This window comes from Falco peregrinus, chromosome 4 (genome assembly GCF_023634155.1).
Source record: "Falco peregrinus isolate bFalPer1 chromosome 4, bFalPer1.pri, whole genome shotgun sequence".
Lineage (NCBI taxonomy): Eukaryota > Metazoa > Chordata > Aves > Falconiformes > Falconidae > Falco > Falco peregrinus.
Window position 1 is genome coordinate 105,101,320 of NC_073724.1, and position 13,012 is coordinate 105,114,331.

Consider the following 13,012-nt stretch of genomic DNA (forward strand, 5'->3'; position numbering starts at 1 on the left):
TAGGACATACTCTAACTGCACTATATTATCATATAAAGAAAGCATCATAATGCCCTCCTGTTTCCTCTCAAAGGTTGTTGGTTGCCTAGTTCTAGGGTGGGAGTGTTTTCTGTTTGTCTAAATGAAAAAAATTACTACATCCAGTTTTTAACCACTTCATTCCCCCCCTTCATTCATTTTTTGCATGTACAAGAGGTTAAAGACTGATCAGAATAGAGGACACAGTACAGCACATTAGGCAGTGTCTATATCTGTAGTCAGAAGTCTGCAAACAACTGTGTTAAAGCTTTACGCTAAATGCACAGAAATTGTTTTTTGTCAAGCAAACTTATGTATTACTTCTTGTTTGTGCAACTAAAAACATATTATAAATCCTTTTACATATTGTTAATAAAATAATTTCTTGTCAGCTCAAAGCTGCATTTAACAAGCAGTGACTCTAGGTAACATGGACCATTCCCCTACAGACACCCTGCCCAATGGACAGTGAATTCAGAAGGTTCCACCTCATTTACTTCACATATCCTATGTGGTCACAAAAGAGTTTTCAGCATCTTACAATAAAATGTAACAAATTATACCTTTCATCTTATCTTTGCTGCTCCAGAGAAATGTAAATCCAAACCAAATACAGAAGGGAAGGATGTTCTTCCTGGCCCCTACTAGCGGCCAACAAAAATCTTAAGCTATGGAGTTAATGAAACATACTGAAGCCATAAAAACCAGCACATCAGCTTGTTTCTCTCTTCACCTGGAGGTATTGCTTACAAAATAAATCCAGCTTCTTAAATGGAAATAGATGACTAAACAAAAAGAGAAGGAGGACAATCGTACAGAATTGCTCTGAGGTAAAGAGTTTGTTAAGATTCCTCTCTATAAACCAGAAAACATATAGATCAAAATTTGTTTTTCCTCTGCACAGAACCACACTGTTACTAGAGCTGTTCAAGCTACAGGCACATTGAGACTTAAAATTACCTCATTTCAAAGGCTCAGCAGAATGATGTGCCTGGGATTCAAATCATTCTGGATTCACTCAACAACAGACAGCTTACGAAGAAACTGTACCTTCCCAGTGAGCAGAAAGGATTGCTGTGTGAATCCAGTTGGAATTGCTAGTCTTAGAAGTTTTCATTCCTATTTATTCCTGAAAATACCACTGGATTAACTTCTCTTACTGAGAACACTCCCTTGAATTTGCATACCAATAATTAGCAAATATGTTTCAAATTGACCCATGTAATCACAGTTTGAAATTCATATTCTGGAAGTCATTTATTTACATATAGACAAACCAAGCAAATATTTGCTGTGAATAAATGCAAACAATTACTGGTGTGGCACCATTGATGCTAGGTGATTCTTAATCCCTGAATGAGGTTTAGGATAAATGAGGTGCTTCCTTTACAAACTGGCTGTATCCAAATTTGAGAGAGGGACCAAAACAAGTAATGTCTTTTGTCTCATTTAAGATTCCTCTTTAATATAGAACCCAGTAAATGCTATTCAGCCATCCTTGCTGATTAACTGTAGAAAACTGGGACCAATAAGGAAAGAGCCATGAATACACTTAACATTTTGCAAATCAGTAATTAGGATTTTTTTTTTCCACATATCAGATCTGCTACAGACAAATTATTATAAACTTATGTATATCTCTTTAAATTATAAGACTCGTCATAGTTGTAATCAACTTCTTTCATTTTTATTAAAATGAACTAGTACTTCATTGTTGTCATTAACCTGGCAGGCAGCTAAACACCTCGTTGCTGGCAGGGCAGTACGAGAAGCTGAAGAGTCCTTGACTTAGTGTAAACACTGCTTAGCAACAACTAAAACATAAATGTGTTATTAACATTATTCTCATCCAAATCACAGCACCATACCAGCTACTAGGAATAAAATTAACTCTACCCCAGCTGAAACCAGGACAATTCTGTAAGTTTATTTTCTTCAAAGGAAGTAAATGGAGCATACAGAATTACCGATAATGATGATTGTCATCACCATCATCAGAATAACGACGCCATTCTAAATTAATACCCTGACACAAATACTGTATCACTCTTCACTGGGCTAGTAAAGTTTTATTTATTAGTAAAGAAAGTCACCTTTTTAAAATGAGGAAAGCATGCACTGCCTACGTGAATGAAGGATATTTAACACACATAGCAGACATGTTGTAAAATTAAAGTTATGTTTTTAAATTAAGTTTTACTGTATTTTTTCTCCTATTTGTTCCAAAATAGTTGGGAAGCAATCCGAGTAGCAATCTCTAGAGTACTATATGAAAACATCAAGATCAAACAAGAAGCTATTTCTGAGCTACTGCCTTCTATCCATTCTCAAAAATACACAAGGAGTGGAGGGGGAAGACAATTCAAACAAATCTAAACCCTTGGTGAAGGGACGACAGGCAACTACAAAATAAAGTAGTTCATTCGGTATTTACAATAAAATAACAGATATATTTTTTTAATGTTCACAGAGAATTCTATCTCCAATATGAAGGGGCTTTGCTCTTGTTTTGAACAGTTACAGGGTGTCTGAACAGTGTCAGCTTTGATTTGCTCTGATTCACTAGTGCTTCTCTTGACCTTTGAGTCATGACAGTTATAAGGTGGTAAATCTTCTAGTCTTCATGCTTTTAATTTGTATTTTTCGTATTACATGGTACTTTCTGAAGGAGATTTCAGAATATTTTGTGTAATTTAAATGGGTAAAACCCCCTTTATCTCTCTCTTCTGTTTTTAGTAAGTTAAATTCTGTTTAAAACTGAAATTAGACAATCTAAAATATGTGGTAACTGAATTTTAATCAGCCTTGCTTTCTTTGATCATCTCCTATCATAGAGGTAGATCTGAAAAGTAAAAGTGAGGTAGTTCTGTTTTTTATTTGCTAGAAAAAGTTAATTCAAGCAAACTCAGCACAACAAGGAATGAAAGAAAAATACTAGTACTATATAGTCTTATAGGTGATTCTTAATGACTTCTCTTGGGTGATTCTTCCAGATTTTTCAAAATTAGTGTTTTCAGTTAACAAGTTGTTTCAAGAATGTGGCTTAAGGGCAAATAATGAAACAAAACTCAGACTTTTGTAAGTAAGAAAATGGGCACAAAATTAAAAGAAACTTGGAAAAAGACTAAAAAGTAAAGTGATGCTTAATTTTAGGCTAGGGACTGGTAACTGAGAAACTAATTTTTTTCCAATTTCATTTTAATAAACATTGCTATTTGAATGAAATTATATCCCAAGCAAGCTTGTATTTAAATGAAACTTGGTTGCAAATCCTTTCTTTAAAATACTATGATCTGCCTCATTACAAGGCTGTGCTCTTGGGAAGAAGTAGGGCAAGCATAGAAGAGGAGTTGTTCCTCAGACAAAAATTAAATTAAGCTTTCAGCAGTAATTACTAAGTAATAAGGAAAAATAAAATAATTACAAAGCATTTGAGCAATACAGGGAGCGACCTACATCATCTTCAGGCTATTTTAATCAATCAACCACTGGCATGTCATCAAAGACCAAACTTAGGAGTTCCAGAAGTCAATCGAAAGCGGTAGACGCCTCCTTGAGAATGGTACACTGGTAGCATTAATACAGAAACCATTCTGTTACAAGATGCGTCACAGTCTTTCCTGAGATTTTCTTCTGCCAGTCTGTAATTCCAATTAGCGAGTTCCATGACATACTCAGTTCCCAGAGAATATGGCAATATCGATAAGATGGCTGATTTAGTATTGATAGATTTTTAAAACAACACAAACTCAAACGTGGCTAGAAATGGTGAAAGGAATGAACTGTGAAGAGGTCAACTTATGCTACAAGTTAAATGTTACTGGTACACTCATTCTTTTTTTACTACATGCACACCATACATGTAGTTTGTATAATACACAAAAGAAGCATACGGCAGAAATTTATCATTTAGACTGTAACAGTTGTTTCCCAACAACGTATTTTCAAAATGTAAACATGTATTGGAAACTGAATACTCCTATTGAAAACTACACTTGATATTTTGTGAAATCATGAAGTATGTATTCTTTGAACTGCTAGTCAGATATATACCAGCTGCACAAACTTATGGCAGACAAATAGGGTGTAAATTGTTCACAGACAATGTTAGAGTCAATGTCTTTTGCATATCTTCCTTTGTTTTAAGTGGTTGAATGAAAGTGCCTTTGGGGTGTAGAAAAATGGTATTGTGATTTAATTTATTTTTATTTTTTTTAAAGCTTGGCTTCTTAGGGTGATTAAATAATTTGAGATCGTTGTATCAAATCATAGAATCATTTAGGTTGGAGAAGAATCATAAAATCATTGAGTCCAACTGTTAACCTATCATTACCAATCACTAAACCATGTTCCTATCAGTTCTTTATATACCCTTTAAACTACATTAGATGCTGTTGATCATTTCCTACCACAACTAATAGGCTAGTTATTTCAGAGACGTCTCAGACACTTTCAAGAAGGAAAACCAAACAATACCCCAAAACCTAATAGCCGGATAGAAAACTGAGCCCCAACTAATGTTCCAGTTAAGCAAAGGCAAGTTTTTTTGCATCTCTTGATTCCCACAGATAGCAGCCAGTCAGAACACTGTTAACTCCAGCCCCACAAAAGCACATTTCTCCCAGCTTGCATGGACAAGAAGTAAGAAACCCGAAAGGAGCTGAAGGCACCTCCTCCATTTCAAACATTTAATGCAGGGGTCCTCAAACTTTTTAAACAGGGGGTCAGCGCGCGGATGAAGTGGCAGGCAGTCATCTGTGGCTGCTTGGTTCCCCCCCCCAACCCCCAGTGGGGGAGGGGGGGGGGGGTTGTATAAATACCGGGGCCGGATTGAGGACCCTGGGGGGCCATATCCAGCCCGCGGGCCGTAGTTTGAGGACCCCTGATTTAATGTAAACACTAACTGATGGGGTTATTTAATCACTAGTCCCATTCTAGACCAACTGATGAAGAACTTTAAAATTCTTAGACACTGTTCAGAAGTTAGGTCTGAATATGCTTCAGTGAACTTCCTGCACGCCCTAGGATGACTTTCATAAAATGCAAGAAATATACTCAAGGAACATAAAAAACAAAAAGCCATTGTAATGCATATATCTCTGGGGTGTTTTTGCAATCATCAAAAATACTTAAAAATGCTGTGGATTTATATCCTAAGTTTGATTGATATATATACATATATGTGTGATATATATGTTTGAGATATATATATATATACACATACATATTATATGTTTGATCGATGTGGTTATAGAGAATAAAGATGTGAAGCTGCAATTAAAAAAAATAAAATGTGCAATGCAACCATAGGTATGTGAGACTGTTTATCATTACCAAAAAATTAAATTTGAGTATTTCTGACCTCAAACGTCCACTCTTCTTCTTTATCACCATCCAGAAGCATTTTTGTCTCTTTATACACCTTTCCTATTTCCAGTTGCAATGGGGACACATTAAATTCAATTCTTTGCAAGTTAAAGCCAACTCCAACTCCAATAGCCTTTAAGAAGCTTTCCTTTAAGGCCTAAAACATAGAATAAATTAATTTTATTCATACTGGGTGTTTTCAAACTGTTCTATAAACATTACTTCTGAGCAGATACAGTAGACCAAATAAATTTAAGACTTAGACTACTATAAATGTGAGAGTAAACTGATGCAGTTACCAAGAAAGAAAGTTATCAGTGTTGTTAATACCTAGCCTAACTTGCTGTATTATAATGAACATGCAACCAGAATTACCAGGTGGCATATACAGATATGAACCCTTTACTTTGTTCTGGACACGTGTTTAAAACTACTCATAAATCCTTCCAGAAATGTCAACTGTACTATGGTTTTCAAGGTTATTCTGACATTAAAATAATCACTAAAATATAAAACCCATCAAAATCTTACCTCCAAACACACACATGTAACTATAAAAAGTATACAATTTTACCACAATGGAAAAAATAATAAAATATATCAAAAGAGAACATTCAGGTTATAGCACTGCAGCCTTTAAATAGGAAAAAGTATTACCCAGTGCCGATGAAACATATCCAACTGCATCCATTCATTACTCATAGACTTGATTACACCCCACTCTGTTTCAGTAAACTGTCGCTTCATGATGCGAAAGAAATTTGGAATTGAGCTACTACCTATAAATTAGAAAGAAATATTACAGAACAAAGTAGCAATAATAAGTAAATTAATTACCTCATGTTACTGCTCTGGAAAAAACTCATAGGAAAAAAAATTATGAAGTAACTGTGCTCTACAATCTGAATGTATGTAGCCTTAAAGCAGTGACACTGATAATTGTTCAGGAGATAGTATTAAACTATTCCTACAGCAGAATTACTGCATTAAAAATGTAAAATGAAAATCATAAACATATTATATATTTTCAGCATTCTCTAAAAAGCAAAGTATTTAACCAGTGCTAATTTTGTATTAAAAACTTTAGATTCAGCTACAGAAGTAGCATATACAGTTTTTGCCATCTGACAGCGTGATCTAGTAACATTGTACAAACCAGCATGCTTTGTCAGAATTCATCAAGCTATTCTGCCTTCTGCCCTTGGATGCTGGGACACAAAAGAAATACTTTTTTAAGCACATGTTGAATTACAATCTCCCAAATTTACTGCATGCATATTAAGTCTTCTGAATGTATTCTGCAAGAAAAAAGGGGGTAGGGAGATGCCCATAACGACAGTAAGAAAGATATCAATGAAAACAAAAACAAAACCCCTACAAACCTGCAGATCCTTAGATTAAATTTAAGCCTCCTCTAAAAACAAGCGTATCTGTGTAGCACTGCAGCAGCTCTTCAGGGACTGTATCACTTTTCCCCCCCAGTCCAAATTTACTTTGCAGAAAAAACTACAGACTGTGTAGTTATATTGATTAATGGCATTTCTATAAAACACTGGAAGCTATGGAACTCATTACATGCTTGGCTAATCATCCACAGCCTGTATCATTAATCAGCATACCACGCAATCTGTCCAATAGGGCTTACAGCTGGCTAAACAGACAATGGCAGAAAGCAATCTATTTTCTTTAGTAGGGATAATAAAAATCTGGATAGAGACAATGCCATGTATTGAGACAATTTTTTTCATAGGTTATGCAATGTTTTTATTAAAAAGAAAATATTAGTCTTATTTAATTCAAAACATAGTCTCCCCTCCCAATACCACACTAGTTTTAAGAACCTATCACTAAATAAGTGCTTAACAAAGATGCAGATTCTAATCTGAGCTCTGCCACTGATTCTGTGAGTAACTACTGGCAAGGAACTAAATTTCTCTACACTAATGTTCCCTATCTGAAACAAGGGATAAATATATAAAGTGGTTGTCTTCTACAGATATTTAAGCACTATATAAAAACAGGTATTGGCAGCAATAATTGATCTAAACAAATTAACGTCACACTAAAGCACCATTCAGGTTTTCTGACAACTTCCAATTCATATTGAAAAGTGTAATCTGACGTACACATCACACAAGACAAGGCAGTGACATTTCAGAGCAGCCCTCAATTTCATTTATAAACTGAAGAGAAGAAAACATCTTAAAACAGAGATTTTTTTGGCAGTTGCAGTAGTCAGCTAATGGAGTGATCCACACTCCAAAGACAGAACTAACTTTCCTCTCTAGAGAAAATGATGATACTGAAAAAGAAAAGCAACCACAATGTCAAGTATGTTTTGATGGACTACCAAGGTAAATGAAATGTTTAGGAAATACAACTTCCCTGAAAAAATGAAAATTTACAAAAAATTATGTTCAACTTGAAGAAAGGTTATTGTCTTTCGTCTGAGTTTATATGGTCTACTTTATGATCAAGTAACTGTGTTGACACCTGCTCAAACAATCCACTTATTTTTTTCCTTTCTCTTCTTCTGTCAGGTATTTAGGACAATAGCAGTAAGGCACCAGCCTCTTCAGGTGACTCAAACTACAAAACATTCAAGAATTTCCTAGCATACCTTTCCTCCTCCATTACTTTCAGGAAGTTCTCTTCCTTTCAATAATCCAGCGCTGTTGACACTACCAAAGAAGACTATCCAAGATAATCCACACTACCTTCAGCACCTAGAGGCATATAATGCCTCCTGCATTGCCAGTCCTTCTGCCATCCAAATCTTATCACGCATGGTAAATACACTTGATACTTGAACTGTTTAGTACTCCAGGTGCATATCAAAACCATATGCTACTGCCTTTTCACTCCATACTTACCCCTTGTTGAAGAAACCTAGAACAACTGTTCAGCTACCCTCATTGATGCTTATGTTCAAATTTACACAGTACTTTTCCCTCCACTCCAGCTGTCCGTCACATCCCTCCTCTGAAAAGTTCAGGTACTGCTTTCTCCTTCAGTACCCTCCGCTCCCGTTTCCTTCTTAATACAGCACAGTTGCTTTGCTCTGAGGAATGGATCAGATTAGAGGAGCCAGGACTATTCATCTCCACAGATTACTAGCAGTACCACAGTCTGCCTAGTCCATTTCCCCATATTTGTTTCAGTGTCAGAGAAAGATAGATTCACAGAATCATGGAAAAATTTAGGTTGGAAAGGACCTCTAGGGACCACCTGGTCCAACCTTCTGTTGAAAACAGAGCCTTATGTTAGGTTATCCAAGGTTCTGTCAAGCACAGTCTTTCAACCCTTCTCCAGGCAATTTATTCCAGCGTTTTACTGTTCTCATGTTGAAGAATTGGTCCATTGAGACAGAATTCCCCTGAAGCAACCTGAGCCTGTTGCCTTTTCCCCTGTTCCTGTGCACCCTCATAAAGACAACTACCTACACATCTTCTCTACAGCTACACTTGAAAAACAGATTCTCTGATGGAACAAAATGCTATTATCGTAATGCACACATATAATACTGACTGTCTTTATGTTGTCAGCAATAAATGATAAGGCCAGACACTCACTGAAACTTACATAATTGTACTGCTGTTTCTTATTTAACTTACAGCAATAAAGAAAAAAGATTCCTTTAAGATATCATAGAATCGTTTAGGTTAAAAAAGACCTTTAAGATCAGCAAGTCCAACCGCCAACTGAGCACTGCCAAGTCCACCACCAAACCATATCCCAGTAGTTCATAGGAAAGGCATAGTTTATTTGCTGTAGTCCATTCCACAGAACACTATCTCTTCAAGACATAAAACTAGTTTATTTTCCATGGTTCAGAAACCAAAGTCCAGATGTATGGCCAGCAACAGCTGCTGATAACAGAAATGAACCAGTGATACATACAGGAAACAGAAAAGCTTCCTAAACACATGGCGGTCCTAGATTTTGGGGAGGTCAGCATTGTTTGTTTGGGTTGGCTTGCCTGAAATAATGCACGATCTCCCAGCATAATGAAAATTGATCATCCTGATAAGGCAAGATTTCTTTTTACCACCTCCACAGACTCTTCATTCCTACTAATTAAGCATCTGGAACATGGGCTGCCAAATAAATGCTGAACTATAAGATGCCCAAACAGATTTCAGGAGACTTATCTACTGACTTAAAAAGCTCTTCTGATAAAGCTCCCTCCCTACAGCAGCAGAGGTTTGTCACAAATTCTGCAGAGGTTCATTTTATAATGGGGAATATTATTTTATTAAAACCAAATGATCATGGAACACTTTACAAACATGAATTAAATTACTAAGCACGCCTGCACTAAAGATAAACTTCATTACTCCTTTACCCCACATTTTACAGAGAAAACTACAGCACAGAGCAGTTCAGTGATTTGCTAAAAGTTACAAACTAAAGACGGCTAAGAATGGCAATGGCTATGGTAGGGTTCCTAGTGTGATTTTTTTGGTGGATTTGAGTTTTTTTAGTTTAGTTTTGGGGGTGCGCTTTTTTTTATTTATTTATTTATTGTTAAGTCCACAGTGCAGTTGCACCCAGCAAGAAGCTACACATGACTCTGGCTCTGCTGGGACAGGTTGCTGCTGTGACTGCCCACCAATAAGCGGGCATAACAAGACAAAAGATAGCATCTGCTAAAAAAGCACATCTTACCTTCAGGAAGCAAGATACATCTTCACTTCTGAGACCTTCACAATGTCAGGGCAGTTTTTTCTTGCAGTCTAAATCAAGACTGAAGCTTGTTTTGCCTTTCAGAGTCAGAGCATGGCAACTCTTCAGCTTTTTCTCCCTGAAGAGGTTATATTCTAACTCAGCCATGACATCCCTAAAAACACATTCTTTTTGTAATATTTTGGTCTCTCAGGAATTGTTTCATTAGTTCATAGAAAAGTCACAACTGATTTCCTTTAGTCTATTTCACAGACCATTACCTCTTCAAAATATAAATACATTTCTCTCTGTGTGTCTATGGGGAAGCAATAACAAGGACAAGCATAAAGACTTGAAGACACAAATCTGTCACAGCAAGTGGTGCTATTTTCAGTTTTCTGACCTCATATTCTGCAACCTGTTTGCCTACAACCCCTACCAGGGTGTGCAAAAGCCTTCATTAAACTGAGCTTCTTTCCTTTGTGAAAGTGACGAACAGGGACACAGAAAGGCAGGGACAGAGCTTGCATAGCATCTTGATCCAATTTAAGACATTTCTAGCAGAAATCCCTGTAAATCAGCAAGCAGTGCTCCATCAAATGTGACCAAATCAAACTCCGTCAAATATGCCTATGCAGGTTGCAGAAAATTGCACATTTGATTTGTCTGAGCTTCTAAACATCCATCCACTAACAAGCTCCAGAGCAGACACAGCTGGGTTCACACAGTACTGAGTCCTTGCTCATATTATCCAGTACTCCTTTCCCAGTGTTCAGGGTTATTACAAAAAAAACGAACAACTTAAACACTGAGCCAAAAAAAATCAGCTGGAGATACAACTACGTAGATAAAATTATGTGAAAAAATTCAATTTAAATGCTCAAAACTGCATTTCAAATACTCACAGAATTACAGCATAGCATCACAGAACATCTTGAGTTGGAAGGGACACATAAGGATCATCTAGTTCAACTCTGCTCCTCCCAGGACTACCTGACACTAAACTAAACATCAGTGCACTCCCTGTCATCCTCAGGCTCAGGTGCTTTGGGCTATACCTGCCGGTTCCTTTCTGTAAGTCATATTTACAGCTTCCGAAGAATTGCAATTTAGATTCTGATTCCAATTAATCCAATATACATACAGAAAACTGGTCCATCTCAGTGGCAATGTGAGATTTCTGCAACACACGATATGTACACTTCAGAAAAAGTATTTATGTATGTAAATCACAAATCAGTGACCATCAAAATTGCACAATATTTATCGGATTGGGCAAGCATCTGACCAGGTCTGCATTCATCCTTGAAATGGAATTAACACAATTCCATGATTTTAGGAATACATAGGATAGGTAAGATATGTTTTCATAACAGATTTCAAAAGTAAGTGTGGCTGGAAGCAGAGAAGCTTGGAAGGTTGGAAGCGTGTTCCACAGATGGTTTATGATTAATGGGAAAAAGATACATATGCCCATCAACTGCTAAAACTCTTTGAAAGAACAGTCACTTACCATTATCTGGTTTTCTTTAAAAGAAGAAAAATTGTGATGGAAGCAGACCTATTAAAACACTGGACAAAAGGTTTCAAAAAATAAAATATGAGAAAAATGCTGAAATGCTGATTTAGATTCTATAGGGAACTGAGCGTATCAGCAGACAGAAAAGCTGAGCCAATGGTATGAAAGTTATTAACACGACAAGGGGGTGGGAGGGTATGGATGAGATTTATGAATTAAATACGAAACCAAACTTACCTTGGTCAAGGGGATTAATGAAAATAAACTCCACTACAACTGAAAGTTATCTTGCTTTGAAATTTATAATATTGAGTACTGTAAGTATTCTATCAAGATTCTAATAGTATCTCTTTTCACAATTATCCTCTAATAATACCTTAAAGATAAGATTTTTATTTAGTATGGAAGCCTAATCATAAAAGTATTATTAAAGACAGTTTTTCTTTCCAGAAGAGCATGTATCTGTTCAGTCATCAACCAAATAATTTCACTATAAATCTTAGGAAAATCTAAGCTACAGATTTTGAATATGGTAATTCCTGGCAATGTAAACTTTCAACTATTTCCAGTGCTTTGACAGGTACTTCTTACCTGCCTATGCCACTTGAATTCCTAACTTACAGTTAATATACTATTCAAAATTTACATAGTTTCTTTTAAAGAGAAACTGTGAGACAAACTTTAACTCTTTTTAATAATGAGAATTATGTTGCCCTTTCCTCTCTCATTTGAATATACATTTTCACCTGTATGTTTTTATAGTTCCCTCCTTTTCTCACCTTTACAGAAACTGTTGTGTATTCTTTCTTTTTGCACTTGCTCATAAAAGCTAAAATTCTGAAGGCATTTCTGTTGTCTACAGTAAACTCCACATTTGAAAAATTTTTGTTACAAAGCATGACATCCTCTAAATATTGAAAGCAGTTTTTGTTTTTACATTGTATCATCTTGCTGAAAAGTAAGAGTCAACTAGAAAACTCTAATAAATTTACCTAAAACATACTACAGCTTCTTTTCATAATATACAATTAACTGACAACAGTTTGTCACAGTATCTGATTGTCTAACAAATACAAACCTGGATGTCCATTTGCATTAGAAAAAATTAACTGGATGGTTTAGCCATTCAAAGGCCCAACTTTAGAAGTCTTCTTTCCCTAGAATATATATAGAGTTCTACCTCCTTCCCATAACACTCACTAACTTGCTCCTTAAGGAACAGTAACCAACAGAAAGCAGGCATGCAGCAAATATCTGATCAGTTTCTCAAGATAAGCTAAAGGTTTTATCCTTGAGACCAAAATATATTTTCATCGATTTTTTTAAAATCTACAGACATAGAAACCTCACACCCCTATCACATCATAATACAGATTTGAAACCAGAATAGTTCACAGAAAAAATTAAATGTGAAATTAACACAGCTGTGAAGGCAATTGATTT

At 35.9% G+C, this 13,012-nt stretch overlaps 1 protein-coding gene across 3 annotated transcripts in view; it reads right to left on the reverse strand.

The window, feature by feature from the left end:
- AASDHPPT (aminoadipate-semialdehyde dehydrogenase-phosphopantetheinyl transferase) overlaps positions 1–13,012 on the reverse strand; it is a 37,060-nt gene that overhangs the window by 10,935 nt on the left and 13,113 nt on the right. For 2 of the 3 annotated variants that reach the window (XM_055802426.1, XM_055802425.1), the window contains exons 3-4: positions 6,043–6,164; positions 5,381–5,542 (exon numbers count right to left, since the gene is read on the reverse strand). In XM_055802426.1, coding sequence (XP_055658401.1) covers positions 5,381–5,542; positions 6,043–6,164 — 284 coding nt within the window. The remainder of the gene's footprint in view (positions 1–5,380; positions 5,543–6,042; positions 6,165–13,012) is intronic. The other variant, XM_055802427.1, reaches the window with a different exon arrangement.